The sequence below is a fragment of the Sipha flava genome, unplaced genomic scaffold, assembly GCF_003268045.1.
Source record: "Sipha flava isolate LNK unplaced genomic scaffold, YSA_version1 2_pilon_pilon, whole genome shotgun sequence".
Taxonomy (NCBI): Eukaryota; Metazoa; Arthropoda; class Insecta; order Hemiptera; family Aphididae; genus Sipha; species Sipha flava.
In genome coordinates this window covers 2931591-2947811 of record NW_020272972.1, presented here as the reverse complement: position 1 = coordinate 2947811, position 16221 = coordinate 2931591, and the positions used below count along the sequence as shown (strand labels likewise).

The 16221-nt window shown below is 36.8% G+C and overlaps 1 protein-coding gene across 1 annotated transcript; it reads right to left on the bottom strand.

Annotated features, from left to right (window-relative positions):
- Nucleotides 1-1683: 1683 nt before the first annotated feature.
- Nucleotides 1684-15653, bottom strand: LOC112686064 (G protein-activated inward rectifier potassium channel 3-like). The gene is made up of 5 exons (XM_025558182.1): nt 15504-15653; nt 10578-10955; nt 4865-5309; nt 4210-4449; nt 1684-2352 (listed from the first exon to the last, which is right to left on the bottom strand). The coding sequence occupies exons 2-5, from the start codon at nt 10925-10927 to the stop codon at nt 1984-1986; spliced, it is 1404 nt and encodes a 467-aa protein (XP_025413967.1). The 5' UTR covers nt 10928-10955; nt 15504-15653; the 3' UTR covers nt 1684-1983.
- Between the last annotated feature and the right edge of the window lie 568 nt (nt 15654-16221).

Here is a 16221-nt window from a genome sequence, read left to right as displayed (position 1 = left end):
ACTTCACCAAATAGAATACGGTTCGTCGCCGCTGGCGGTACCCAGGAGTATTTCATCGTTCGCGCGTTGCGCTCCGGTTCGGCGGTAACTGTTTCCGGGCACAGTTGTGTCCCCGCGGTGAACCGGAGTCGGAAAAAATCTCGCGTCGCCCACGGACGGACGTCGTCGGACGTAGGTGCCGAGCGGATCTTAAAGGTACGCATTGTACGTATCGGTCGGATCGTATGAAACGGATCGAATTGCGGTAGTGCGTCCACTGTACCGGTAACAATCGTATTGCCGATGCGACGGTCGGGTTTTTTTTTTTTTTTTTTTAGTAACATCGTAGCGAAATCCGTATGACGTCATCCGCACCGGCCGGAAAAGTTGCCCCTTCGATAAATTTGCGTCCGATACGTGCGATCCGTCCCCTGCCGGTCAGTGGACACGCACATGTCGTATAACTCACTATACTAATAACTCTAAGATCCGTTTCATACGATCCGTACGATGCGTACGTGTGGACGGCGTATACCTTGATACCGCGATGACCGCGCGCTGACGACCAAAGTTGCTCGATTGCGGCCCGAATCCAGGCAGTCGTATTTTATCCCAAATATAAGTATCCCGATTGCGTCCGGACACACATTGGTTCACAAAATGTTTAATATTTATGTTAAAAGTATAATTACAAGATTGCAGTAACAAATAGTAAAATAACAAAATAATAAATTTTTTACAATATATAAAGATATGAAATACAATTATGTCAGTAAATAGTCAATAAATAGTCGAATATTAAAATAATAAATTGTCTACAGTAAAAAAATAGTTAAATAGTTGTTGTATACATCTATGGAAATTACCACGCCGAATATTGGTTATCGTGTGAATCGTGAATACGATGTCAAAATACGTATTGGACGCAATTGGGATATTTATTTGGTTTTGATAACCACTTGAATAGTAATTCCTACCTGATATGTACGGGCCGCAATCGGGATAGGTGAAAAGGTAAAAGGGTTACTTTGGGCCGCAATCGGGTGACGCCCCTGACGACATACCTCGAGATCGTGGTCGGTGCACAATAAAACGAAACCGCGACCGCGTGTTCGACCGCTATTGTGTTTCAGCTGCAGCGCGTGGGCACACGCGTCAACGTTTGGGAAACATCGCGTTTAACGATTGTTCCGTATCACGTCGTTCGATCACGTTGTAATGGCGCCGGAAACTCGCGAGGTAACCGCACCTTACCCGCACTTATCGCGCATCTCGTTCGCATTCGGTCACGTGGGCTCGCAGGCCACTGCAACAACGTGCACCGTGTTCTCCCGTCTTGGATCCCTGTTCGACTGTCGTCGTCGGGCTAACCGGCTCGAGGGGTAGGCGACATAGGCCCACGCCTAGGGCGGCGATTTTTCCGGACAGTTTTTATGTACATATATATATAAAAAATCGTTTTCCGATTTTATATACAATTTGTATTACGTATACAGCCTGATTGTGACCGCCCACTTTCTGTATTCATGTTCTTCGATTCGAACTACGAATAGTTGTGAAGCTTTCCGTTCCAAGTTTAATAATACGTTTTACACAAGAAAAAGATGATCATTTCAGACAGAACGCGGCAAACTATGCAAGTGGTCGGATTAACCCGTCTTGATTGCAATTAAGTTTTTACCAGTTTTTTTAATTTCATATTAATAATAGTTTTATTTTGTTTATTTTGATTTTATTATATTACATTCCTGTAGTTTGAACATACATATTTACATTTGACTTATTTCTAATTGCGCGTAACAACGACAGAAATCGATATTTTCTACCCGCCGACAGTTATCATTTGCAAACGGCAGTCCTAAGTCTGTACGTAATTGTGAAGGGAAATAATGTTCTTACGTAGGGACGCGATTCGCGTAGTCGTTAAATACGGTCGGGGCGCAGTTCACGCGGAAAAAAGGATTTTTGGGACGCAATTCACGGGCAGCGGCGCACGCCCGCGCATCATCGGTTCGACTCGTTGACGGTCAGGTACGCTTCCAGGTCCTTGGCGCTGCACAGCGGCGTGTCCACCTTGCACATGTCGTGGAACTGCGAGTAATCGACCTCGTACGACAGCTTCGTTTTGCAGTACTTGACCAGCGGCCGGAACCGGTGGCCCCACAGCACCTCCGAGGCCAGGTACGAGGTGCGCGCCTGCGTGGTCTGCCCCGTCGACTCGGTGGTGCCTTCCAGCACCACCGTCACCTCAAACCGTTCGTTCAGCAACGCCGCGGCGCTCATCCCGTACATCGGGCTCTGCTTGTCGATCTTGTGCACCACCACCGTGGGCCACATCAGGAACATTTCCTCGTCGAAGTCGTCGACGGACACCTGAAACCATACGCGGCACCGTTTTAGCCATCGGTTCTGGGCGGGACAGGGACCGGAACCGTTCGGATTAACAGTGTTACCTGTTATTGGAAAAAAGAAATAACCGTTCCGGTTCGGTTCCGGTTCTTTGGGTAAAAAAAAAAATAAAAAAAATTAACAAAGGTTCTGTTATCGATCAAATATGATATTGTTTCTTATCTAGTGAACGTATACCGTCAAAATTTAATTAAATTTAATGGTAAATAATCAGGGTTGGGATTTTATAGCACTTAAAATTGCATAAATATGCCCTATAATATTACTTTAAAAATCGCTAAATAAGCTCTAAAAATATGCAATAAAAACAACAAAATATGCAAAAAAAAAAAAGGAAATGTATTATTTAATAATTTTGTACGAGCACAAGAGACGAATGTAGACTGTATAAAACGAATTTTACAATCGTTCGTTGATAATTGGCTATTAGTAGATTTAGTAGAAACCAACAAAATCAGTAAATAACATAAATTAGAACCAAATAACTAAAACTAAATTATCGTAAAATTATATTATACCTACCTATATATTATCGCTGTAATTGTACAGCGTTGCATCAGCATAATTGGTCTATTTACTTAATCTAAACATTTAACATTTACTGAAAATTCGATTGATAAAATCAAAAAACACGTTTACTAAAATACAATTCCATAAAATATATCCGACTTCGATTAAAATACAGGTAAAGTGCAAAAAAGTTTCAAAAAATCCAAAAAAAAAGCACTAAAAAATACAAAATATGCAAAAAAAAAAAAGTAAAATACAATTTTTTATTTAAGTTCTCTGTATCATGACACATATTTTTAGCTTACTCTGTTATTTTTTAACTATCTCATAAGAAATATGTAAATGCTATAAAATCCCAACCCCGGTAATAATATTACAGTAGTTAACAAACATTTTTTTACTATGCATTGCTGCCAATCAACTTAATCCTCTACACACAACGCAGTGGTCACAAAGATATTGTTCTCGATTGATGGAACGTTTCACTTACGTTTGCTAATCATAACAAACGATCGTTTGTCATGATAATACATCAGCGGTCAGTGTGTCTATTTTATTACGATCGTCGCTTTATTTCTTTAGATAATATAATGTCGATTCCAATCACGGTGCATACTAGGAGAGACATTTGAAAATAATACTATTATTACTAATACATCTAACCTGTACTAAATTATAATAATTTCAAATAAGTTCCTATCCAGAATACGAATTTCATATAGTTCTGGGTATAAATATTATGAGAATGGATCTCTGATTATTTATAAACATAATAGTAATAAGTTATGGTTAATAAAACCACATTATTTTTGGAACCTAAAAGAACCTTATATACGTATACGAATCGTGTTATAATGATTAAAATATTGTTACAAACACATTATTAGTTGACTTTGGGATGAAAACGATTGTTGGCAATTGTAATTCTAGCAGAAAAAAACTATAATTATGATGTATGGCCGTGCGGTGAGAGTTGGTAATGTAGACGTTCGGTGAAGATCAAACGAAAATAGTTATCTACAACCAAATAAATAAGAATCGATTGACCAACAAGATACTTGACCAATAATAATGAAGTGATAAGATTTTAATAGTCTCATCAATTATTTTGCATCGATTCTCCGTTCACGTGTTTTTTAAAATTCTTTTGAAATACCGTTACTGTTGTAACCATCGATAAGTCTATGGATTCATAGAATTTGCAACCTTTCTTAAGCGCGGCACACAAAAGTGAAACGTTCTCTTCATCGATTCCGATTAAGGGGTCGGAGGACGTGTTGTGAAGGTAATTGCATCGTTATTCCGTCTCACTTTCAAGTGCGTAACGTTCGGCGATAACGTCTCTCCTTCCGGCGTCACGCGCGATCGAATGAACCGCGTCCTGATCGTGGTCCCGATCAGTCGTGATTTTTCCCTCACGTCGCCCACGCGGAACATGAAGCACAACTGCCCGTCTCGTTGACATATCACGGCGTTTCTGCTGAACAGCAGTGTTTGACTACGTTGCTTCGGTCGGGCCATCTTTGCGAACACGATGCCCACCATGAACGCCTGTTTAGACATTGAATTAACAATCATGTGAAGTGCACGTATAACGAACCGATCGACTGCTAAGCTCTGCGTGTCGAACGTACAAGAGAGCTATTCACCAAATCACCAAGCAAATCGATCGGCGGTATTTTTTTTTTTTTTCAATCCATAAAAAACGATTTTCCCCCGGGCGCGTCAATTCCACCCTAGAGTTCACCGAGCGAGGTAGAAAAAAAAAAAAAAAAAAAAAAAAAAACAGCGCAAGACGACGGGCGGAACGAAAAAAAACAGACCAGAGCACGCGCGCAGTCCGAACCGAAAAACGACGCGGGGTCGATATGTCGAAGATCTACCCTTCCCCCGGAGCGGTGAGCAACTGACGATTTTGGATCGTCGAGCGACGCGCGAAAGCTGGGAGGGGTCACCTGGGACGCACTTGGATCATGAGGCCGGCGATGCTCTGCAAGCAGAACAGCACCACGGCTTCGGGGCACTCCTCGGTGATCATGCGGTAACCGAAGCCGGTGGTGTGCTGGGTCTCCACGCTGAACAGGAAGCTGGCCATGAACGTTTGCATGTTGATCACGCACGGGGACCACGACGTGTTCTTTATGTTCTCCTCGGCGAGGTCGGCGTGCGTGTAGGCGATCAGGTACCAGACGACGCCGAAGATCAGCCAGCTGAGCACGAAGCTCGCGCAGAACACCAGCAGCGTCCACCGCCATTGCGCGTCCACCAGCGTGGTGAACAGGTCCTGCATGTACCGGCGCCGCAGCTTGGACACGTTGGCCAGCACAATGTTGCACTCGCCGTTCTTGAACAGCGCCCGCCGCCGGGTCTTCCGGTACATCGACGACGACATCAAGTTCGATTTTTTGAAGCTGAAACAGAACGCACGTGACAACAGCACCGATGCATGCACGACACCTGAACGGGGAGGGGGACGGGCGGCTCTATAGTCGAACGCTATAGTCGCGCGAACAAATTTTTCTTCCTTTGGTCGTGCAAAGCGTTTCGTCGGAGTATTGCTTTACAACACCCAAAACATCACTTATAAGACCGCTTGTCCCGCACACATGTTTCTGTTTGTTTTCACACCAGCTACTTTGGATAAAGCTCTTTGGACCGAACGATTCGCATAGTGATATATTTTCATTTCAACGAGAATATTCCAAATGCCTAGCACACAATTAGCGTTAGGACTATTATGTGAAGCCTCACCCAACGCTCAATATTTAATAAGTTACAGTATTTTTTTTTTATTTTTTTTTATTTTTTTTTTTATGTACAACTCAGTATATTTTTATAGATCAAAATAATATTTCGATGAATCTTATTAAACTTGTTAAAACTACACGATAAAAAGATATATACCAATGTATTGGTATATTATTATGTAATAGAATATATAGTGTATTAACCGACAGGTTCGATGTCCGTGACCACCCGGGTACGTGAACCTTTCCCCGACCACCGTCCTTAAACCAGGCCAACGTTTTAATCAATGCAGTTAAAATTGATATCCGTAGTTTCAATACCCTTTTTGTTCTGTTGAAGAGGTATGCAAACATTATAGAAACTTATAAGATTTATATAGTTATATCTGTATACTGTGCTTCCAATGGAATAATACGTATATAAATAAACAAACAGTTTGTTTATATGATAGAAATAAATTAATTAATGCTTGGCTTGGAATATTATTATGCTTATAAAGTATGACCAGGATTAAAAAATCATCGTCAGGTAAAATTAATCGCGAAATGAATAATACAATAATTACCATAAGGAATATTATATATGTTCTATAATTATATGTAGTTGTATTACATTTCGTTTGCGTGGAAGTGTAAAGTGATTTATAATATAATCTAGGTTTTTAGTACATCAAATATAGTTGTACGATTTGTTTATATTTAGATATAAGAAAATGTATAATATTGTGTTTAATATATGTTACGATATGGATTATTTTTTTTTATTTTAAGACTTTTTACTAAGGAATACTTTTTGCATGTATGCAGAAACCTTATCAGAAAATATTTTTTCAATAATTACCAAATGTTGGCTAAATTTATCAGAAATGGTGGGGTGAAATTATATGATGGCGCATCATTGTACCATATCTGGAAAACTATATAGCATAAAATAGTACACTAGTACAAGATTAATACATATCTGAATACATTTTTTTTCTAATTTAGATTACATAAGCAGGAAACCGATAGCATAAGTTGGTATATAAGAACTGTAATTTATTGTACATAGATTATACTGAATTATGCATTTAATTAAAGAAATTCAATCCAAAAATGAATTAAACTGTTAAAAATATCTTACAAATGTTGGTAACCTATGTTCCTACGAGAAAATATGTTTTTTACGAGTGAATCAGAGAATGTTTTATTTCGAATAATGTAGTTTCATAATTTTTTAATATCCATTTTGTATAATTATATCAAGGAATTCATTGTTATTTAATTTAAAAATAAATCGTTAAATAACATAATCAATATCTCTAATTATTATAATTGTAAGGTCAATTATATTGTTAACTTTATCAATTTCTTATGTTGAAATAAATTTATTTTATAGGAGTTATAAGAACAAGTCTACTTTCTTTTGATATAAATTTGCCAATTGTTTTGATCAACGACAACACTTATATAATTTTTAAAAATTTAGAATTGAAATTTTTTATTTATAAATACAAAAAAAAAAAAAACGAAATTCTAGATAAAATTAGATTTAACAGTCAGGTGTGTACATAGAAAGGTATTGCAGTATTGGTCTTTAAGTTGAAACCAATGTTTCATTAGTATCGAAAAAACGATTCCAAATAAAAAATGTCGGGTTAATTAATTTACATTTATAAAGATGGTTAAACATGGGTTAGATTGAACTTTTTATATTATAATTTTCTACAAAAAAAAGGTAACTATAATGTGGCAAAATTGAAAATTTCAAGCATCTATTAACAAAAAATGTTGGCTAAAATATTTTGAAACTATTAAATGTATTTAAAATGCCTATATAAATATTCAGAATATGCTTCGAGTAACTAAAGGAAATCTTTATTGGATAGCAAATAAATAAAAAATACAACCTAAAAGAAATTCGTTGAAATATCCGATTTTGACAACATTTAATTTTGTAAAGCTTCTAAAAATTGTTTATTACATTTCGGTAATTTATTTTTTTTCTTCAAAGTTTAATATATAATAAAGAATCTTATATTACATTTTCAAGTCAAAAGTATATAATTAAAATTGACAAATTACAGTTACAAACTTATATACAAACCTAAACCATAAAAATGTTTTAGATTCTTGTGAATAATTTCTTTTTGGATTTGAAGTTTGTTCTTCATTTTTCTCATTTATTCGAAAATTGTTAAGAAGTTCAGAAATTACTCTCTCAAGTACCAATCAGACCTCATTTCCTATCTTTTAATTTTTATTTGGTGATGATCTAAGCAATTATTTTAGACGAAATCATATTCATACACGTATACATACACAAAAATAAATATAATATGTCTATATGTCATATTATGTTGGTGAAACCAATACATTCATAGTTTTTCTCTGAATCTCAAGGTAATAAAAAAATGAAATCAACAGAAACGAGTTTGGTTTTTATTTGAAAGTATTTCTAGATATTTTCTATACAACTATTGATCGTTGACTGGATAATTGTCTTCTAAATTATCTAAAATTTAAAATGTTCAACGGGTTCTGTCTTATACGCATTTATAATTTTTATTCAACCAAAAAATCCGTTACATTATCACTATTAAATAGTTAACATTTTTAATTTAATGAAGAAACAATAGGAAAACATAGAAGGTGAATGAAAAGTATCTTACTGCTTAAACTTTTTAAATGAAAATTGTCTATGTGAAACTTAAATTATCACAACATCAAGTAAGTTATGGATGTATTAAAAAAAAAAAAAAAAAAAAAAAATGAAAAAAGCTAGCCGAATGTAATTAAAAATACAGTAACTTGTCTTCAGTTTTATTAAATTGTGAAGCAAACTTAATCATTTTTGTCTTTTACAACATTTTAAAGTAGAAATTTAATCCATGTAACGTTGATATTAATAACAAAGCATTGTAAATTTTACTCATTAAGCAAGATGATAATATAACATTTGTTTATTCAATTAAAATAAAAATAACAAAAAATGATAAAGAACATAATTGTCTGGATAGTTGATTATCATAATGTCAACACGTTTGTGAGATTCGCGCAACGTATTTAAATATTTTGTTAGTTAATTTCACTCTAGAAATAATTAAAAAATATTATACTCGAGAAAAGCTATATTACACATCTTATCAAGTTCAAAATAAATAAAATATATTGTAATAGTAATTATTATTATTACGGGCATTAAAAAATAATAATTACACTACGTAACATATGTAAATGACCACGTACAAATCGTACAGGCTTATGTGCATCCGTAAGGGAGGTGGCAATACGTGGCACTACCCCCCCCCCCCCCCGTGGAAAAATAATATTAACATTCAATTCAATATGTATATATTTTTTTATTAATATCGGCATTGGGTATGAAATAAGTAAAAAAATTCACGATTCTTTTCGTAATGACGATCGTTACGTGCAAATTTTATTGTTCGCTAATAATTTTCCCTTCCTTTTAACATTACCTACGGGCCCCCGTGTACAGGTTTGTATAACAATAGATAGAACAGTTATTAAATTTCAGACATTGCTCAGTGTCGGTGTGTACGTCCGGTCGATGGCGTAGACAAGGGGAGGGGTTTGGGTGTCGTAATTGATTTTTTTTAATTTTAGGTATGTAACATTACAAAGTTTGTAGAAAAGATTTTTTTCTGTATTGAAGCTTTCGCTTGTCGTTTGTTGTACACCATTACTAGTCGCAGAAGCATAATGTATTTTACATTATTCTAAAAGTACCCTAAAAAAAAATAATGTTTTAGAAATAACATGTGTATATTCCTCGTAAAACCAAAATCGTTTAAAACTGATATGTCTAAAAAGATAAGTAAACCAAAATTATTCAATAATTGTTTTTTTTTGAGTAATTTGATGTAATAATTGATAGAAATTTGTACTTGCTCTGATAAGAATGCTTCATCAGGAGTAAACACATTGCTGTGGGCTATAAGACAACCAGAATATTTATCAGCATATTATATATTGGGAAACGTTAGTTAACCAATAAGTCAGTTTCTTCAAGCAAATAATATAGAGGAGTATGTGGTTGAAACTATTCAAACTAATGATGACGTGACAAGTATAACTAAAAAACTGAGATTAAATGATAGAAGGGAATTTTAAATTATATTTTATAATCCAAAATCTAAACGAGAAAACTTAAACGCAATTATATATACTCCTCGTACAGCTTACAAAAAAAAAAAACATGTTATTTACAGGATAATTTGCCTGAGGATTATTACAGAGTATCTTTATTTAATCCATTCGTAGACCATTCTTTTAAATCTAATTAAAAGAGCAACGTTTAATTCATAGGTTTATAATTTAAACTTGTTACTTTCTTTTACCATTATTCAATTGTATACTTATATAATATATATATACGAAAGAAAAATTAAGCAGCTAGTTGAATGTATCAAGATGATTTAAATTGCAGTGTGTTAGCTGCTGTGAGTGAAAATAAAATGTGGCAAACAAAATTTGCATTAACTTAAAATTTACCAAAAAAAAAAAAACACTCTTCGAAAATGTAATAAATTAATTTTACCTTCTCAGTTGAGCTTTTCAGGCGGTGAAGTGAACCTTTCATTTTTTTTTTTTTTTTTTTTTAATAACTTATCTAAAGCCTTATTATTCTAATTGTTAGACGTACTCAAATCGTTTTAGTAGGTTTATCATGTGTTCTATGTCTTAAAATAATCATCCCGCCATATTTCGTTATGTTAAGTGCTTGGAAAAAAAAACGTTAATTTAAATAAATAAGAAGAATTGTTGAGCCGCATTGAAACGAAATTCAACGTAACGCGTACACGATTTGAGTTCCATCTTGTTTATGAAATGTTTTTTCTTTCTCGATTCGAAAACACGTTTACAACGACCAGGAACCGAAGGACTGTTCGACAGTGGTCGGTCCTGTGGGTTCTAAACTCGCCTTACCACGACTGGCGTACGATGGACGGGGTGGTGACGGGCTGTCCGTCGGCGCGGGTGTGCAAGTCGATGATGACCGCGGACGAAACGTCGGACGCGGGCGACAGGAGCAGCTTTTCGTTCGGGTCCACCCGATCGTCGCCGGCCGCATCGGCCACCCCGGCGTTGTTGGCCACCCCGTCGCCGTTACCGTCCTTGTACCCGGCCAGGTGCAACACGTCCGGACGTTTGGCCAACACGTTCTCGGCCACCGGCGGCGGCGGCGCCGGTCTAGACGTTCCGGACTCGGGTTTTTTCGGCAGCTTGTTCATCTTCATTTTCCGCTGGATTCGCTCGTCCGCCGCAGAACTACTCATCGGTCACGCGGCGTCGGTAATCTCTCACCTGTGAACGAAATCATCGTTTATCGTCGCTACTGTTTCGCGTTTGGTAACAACACGTTTGACGAATAAAACCAAGTGCTAGCGCTCAGTTCCGTATCCAACGGTGAAGGGGTTAGGGGGTTATAACCCCCCCGAACATTTTTAATGTATGATTGTTGTCAATCGATTATAATAAAAACACACGAAAATTCAAAAAATGTAATGTTACATTTTTTCTAACCCGCCCCTCAAAAAAAAAAAAAAATTCTGGATACGCCACTGCTAGCGCTGTTCCCGTTGCGGCATATTATCATCGTGTCCGTAACATGCACGTGATTCCAGGGAGACGTAGCAACAATCGCTTCCCACACTCCTTACCCTCAAAGTCGGTATTGCAGTGACCACGAGTTAAGATACCTATGCGGTTTGTACCGCATTATTGGTTTATTATTTAGGTCACGATCATTTCGAAGAAGGTAAATCGAAAACTCCCCCCCCTCCCCTAGCGCCAACGCCCAAAACACGCGCCTGTTCCCGTGCCTGATTAATCGTGTTTATGCAAAAAGTTCGCGGACACGTTTGAGTGTATAACACGCACGTTCACGTCATTCAACGTCCGGCATCGTGTACTTCCGGTGCCGCGTCAATCACTGTTTTGCATTTCGATGTACGTTCGCCTTAACAATATTGACGCAACACTTTTAGAGTAAAAGTGGATTTTTTAAAAATCCGACGCAGCGGTAAAACAATTAATCGGTCGGGATTCGGTAGTAGATACCCGCGGGTAGTCGAGAGTTTCTGTAATGCTAAAAAACAGTAGGATAAAATAATTCACCCCGAGTAAAGTGCTGCGGGATACGTGATGCTCGTGGTCCGTGGCAAGCGTGTTCTCAACTCGATTAGAAAATTGTCAGTATTTGAAAATTGCACCGCGTCACGCTTTTTCCAAAGCGGACATGGCTAAACATTATAATACTCGGATTCCGAGTTGTCTTATCGGACGTGATGTCGAGTTTTAAACGAGGGTATAAAAGACTACTAGGTTCTGAATTACGCCCCATAACCGGTGCATGTTTTTTTCCCCTCTAAATCATAGAGGCTTTAACCTATTTACCCTCTGTATGCACCGCCGGGTTGGAGACGCTCCGAGGTTGTGCCGGATGTGTTACAGGTAAAACCGCATGCGTGTAAAATAACTCGACTGGACGGGTGAATCTCGCGTGCGAAGCAATTACGATCGTCGTGCTGTCGCACGTACGGCCTGCGAAGCGTACAAAAGGCGTTTTTGTTCGGTTTCTGAATATGCTACATTACTAAGAGAATAATATGCATTATATGTTTTCGATATCCGTTGGATTTAGCTTCGGCCGTCGACCTCGATGCAACGTAATCTCTTAAGCCCACACGCGCACACGCGTGACATGCTGCCGGTGTTGTGAAATTATTATGATTTATCTGTTTATTTTCGCGGACTCAGTGTTTGCGTGCGTGCGTCGTCCGAAGAATGGAATTTTAGTGCGAAAGTCTCGTGCGCGCGTGGAGGGAGGGACATGTTTCGCCTTAGGGTGACGACTTTATAACCCAATTACTCTGTGCGTACGAATAACAACTGCACGCCGGTCTACTTACACGCGACACAGAGAACGCACTGTATATTGCACGTAAGGCAACGTGTCATGTAAACTATTAACGACCGCCGTCGATTTCTGTACCGCGATTGTTACACCGAGAAGAGCCTAACGGTTTCGTCCACTTTTTTTGTACTCGCCGAGAGAATAACGTTTGTTATGTACGGATTGCGACACAATTCGCATCGAATACATTGGACCGAACGGAACGACTAAACTGAGTTCATCGATTCTCACGCAAAGGAGAATGAAAAATACGTAATTCCGCCCGGTACAATAAACGGTCTACTGGGTTTCAAATCAAAATTCGTAAAGTAGTACGATGTCTTTCTGTAACACCGCGTGTGAAAACTCTTGGTTGTTATGTTGCACTCGTGTGCGTTGGTTAACGGATTAAAAAATAGTTCGACGAAATGTCATTTAAATTAATTTAGCTAAACCAATTGCGTTTCGTATGGTCGTTTAGTATGGTGTGTACATTTTCGAGTACTTGTAATGAAAAAAAAAAAAAAAAAAGAATACAATAAAACACTTTGATATAGGTACGTGCCGTATACACGGCCTTGATCAATGGGACCAGTAATTGATCGCTGAATACCGGTCGGTAATTATAATTACGATTTCCTGTACCAGTCAAAACGGTACATTGCTTTCGGTGTATTTATTGTTGTTGCTGCGTATGTATTTAGATATTAAAAATTTATTGATATTATATTATGCTTCACATAACGAAAATCTACATCGAAACGGGATCTGTTTAAACGTCAAAACACAAGATATTTTTATTTAACTAAAGAAAAAAAATCATAAAATAAGCTCATTACAAGTTTGAATTGAATAAAAATAATTACAGCTCATTATTCGAAGAAATATTCGTGTAGTGTTTTACGGTTGCAAAGTAAATGTTGAACACGATATGGACATGTTTTTATAGTGTTTATTCATCTAAATTATATTTGAAATATGATTAAATTATATATTATATTAAATTTATAAATTATTTATAATTTATTTATTTATTATATTATATATTATAAATTACCTAAATTACTTTTACGACTATTTACCGGTGTGCAGTAAACGCCGAAATATTTTATATAATTTCAACAGATCGTAGGTCATATAAAAACTGATACCCAATACAATAGTAAATTATGTGATAAGAATTTAATTAATAATAAGAATGAAGTGAATTTACGATTGTGTGATAACAATGTAAGAATCGAACCAATTTTAATAATATTATAATACAAATGTATTTAAAATAATTGATGTTAAGTGCCATTAGAATAACAATATTAATTATTAAGGATTTCCCTTTTAAGGCATTTAATTTCTACATAGTTATTGCTAGTAATTATTGTAATAATCAGAACCTATTAACATTAACAATTTATCATAGTCACCGACTAAAAGCTAATAAAAAAAAAATAAAAAAATATCAACAATAGGCTTAAAATTATTAGGGTGTCTTTCGCGGTGCATCACGATTGCACAAATTTTCCTTTTTTGACCCGACTAATTACACTACGATTGCGCAAAAAAATTGCATTACGATTCCGACCCAATCCTTTTTTACTTGATAAAATCACAACATCATTGCGCACCATATAGTATGTATAATAATTTATGTACAACATAAAATAATGTACACAATACATACTTTCTACATATAATTTTCATATACATGCATTCAAACTTATTACCTATTAATTCACAATTTTCCTTCCCAATCATTACAGGCTTAGGTCTGTCAACAAATTATCATCGTTGGCTTGGTTAAAAATTGATTTTTTTCTAAATTACATGTATGCTAAATGTATATACTGACATGGTAAATAGTCGAAATTTTTCTTATTAAGCCTAAGCCTGTAATGATTGGGAAGGAAAATTGTGAATTAATAGGTAATGAGTTTGAATGCATGTATATGAAAATTATATGTAGAAAGTATGTATTGTATACATTATTTTATGTTGTACATCAACTATTATACATAGTATATGGTGCGCAATGGTGTTGTGATTTCATCAGGTAAAAAGGGATTGGGGCGGAATCGTAGTGCAATCGTGATGCAGCCGTCTTTCGAGACCTGCTCAATTTGTTACCTACTAGGTATATTGCAATAAACAAAATAAACAGAAACGAACGTGGAAAACACATTAATTTCCAAGATTAACAGTTATCATTTTAAACGTCAACTATACGTCTACTATTAAATTACATAATAACATTCTAGAGGTAAAAACTAATGGAATCGTAAACCGCTAGATCCACGTCGTACGAAATCGTTATGTCGAATTTTTCGGTACTCAATTCGTTGCTATTAAGATGTTATATTTGCATTAAACAACTCATTAGACGTAATCGACTAGAAGTGTTATTTACTCATAATCATATGAGCACGTTCAACGCCCCGTCGTTAAGAATAAATAATGATTTTTCGAAGAACGCGTATAACTATACGAAATATAACAACGATAATTTTTTCAATGTTTCAATAACGTTGCTTTCGCGACGAAAACTAATCAACACCGTTATTGGCACCGGGTCTGATTTTGAATCGATCTGTTTTTCAGTCGATCGGTATCGCAGGAATACGTCGAGAGTTTCGATTGCTCAGAGTTTTGTAACAACGCGAACGCCGTTATGCGGATGTTTAGGAAATCAAACGTGTGCGTGTTTTTTTTTTAATCCGAATCCGTTTCGCGGACTCCGGGCGAACATTGAACGCGGATTCACATGAACGATACATTCGCTGCCAGTTTCGCGGAGAAAAAGTTTGCGCGAACCGATAGCGGATTCATTTGCCATCGCAACCGTCCGTCCGGAGAACACACGCACGCACTGCTGTTGCACGTATTTAAACAACTTTTACAACTGATATGTTTCAAACGAACAATCCATTGTGTCACGGGTATAATTCTTTTCGAACAATATTTACCTGTAATATCACCTCGCTGATAAGCCGTCTGCAGCAGTGTTCGATGGGCAATCGACGCGCGTGCCGATGATGAATGGATCTGTGCGACTGAAGCTAGTCAAAACTCATTACGTGCACGCGGCGCTGGGACCTTGTGTACGTACATTTGTATATCCGAATGTACACGCGCACACACGTACACGCACACACGTACACGCGCACACACGCGCGCGCACGCATTATGTTATATATTGTTATGACGTCGTATCTGCCCACAATGACAATGTTTGCTCGATCCGAGATTGGGCGTACGTATTATGTATTCAAATGCACGGCACGATCGTGCGATTTCGTTACGCCCCTAGACCGGCGGTGGGAGGGGGGGGGGGGGGAGAGGGCAGTTTTTTCCACTGTTACATTTTCCAATCGTCCGTGTATTGAGACGGACAAATCGTAGAGATGTTCTCGACCAACACGTGGCACAAGAACGAAATAATTATAATAATTATCAACATTTGTTCACGAGGTTTTGTGTTGTTACATTAAATAACAAAAACAATTCAATAACGACGCCAATAAGACGGCGAGGAAGATTTAAGATTACTTTCGAATACAATATGATATCGGTTTCGGTTGGTTTTTGTGAATGTTACACTGGGAGTGTTTCTGTGTTTTAAACAGTGAAAATATACCGAGCACCTTCATTATCTTAAGTAAACTGTTCGAGTGGTTTTTACTA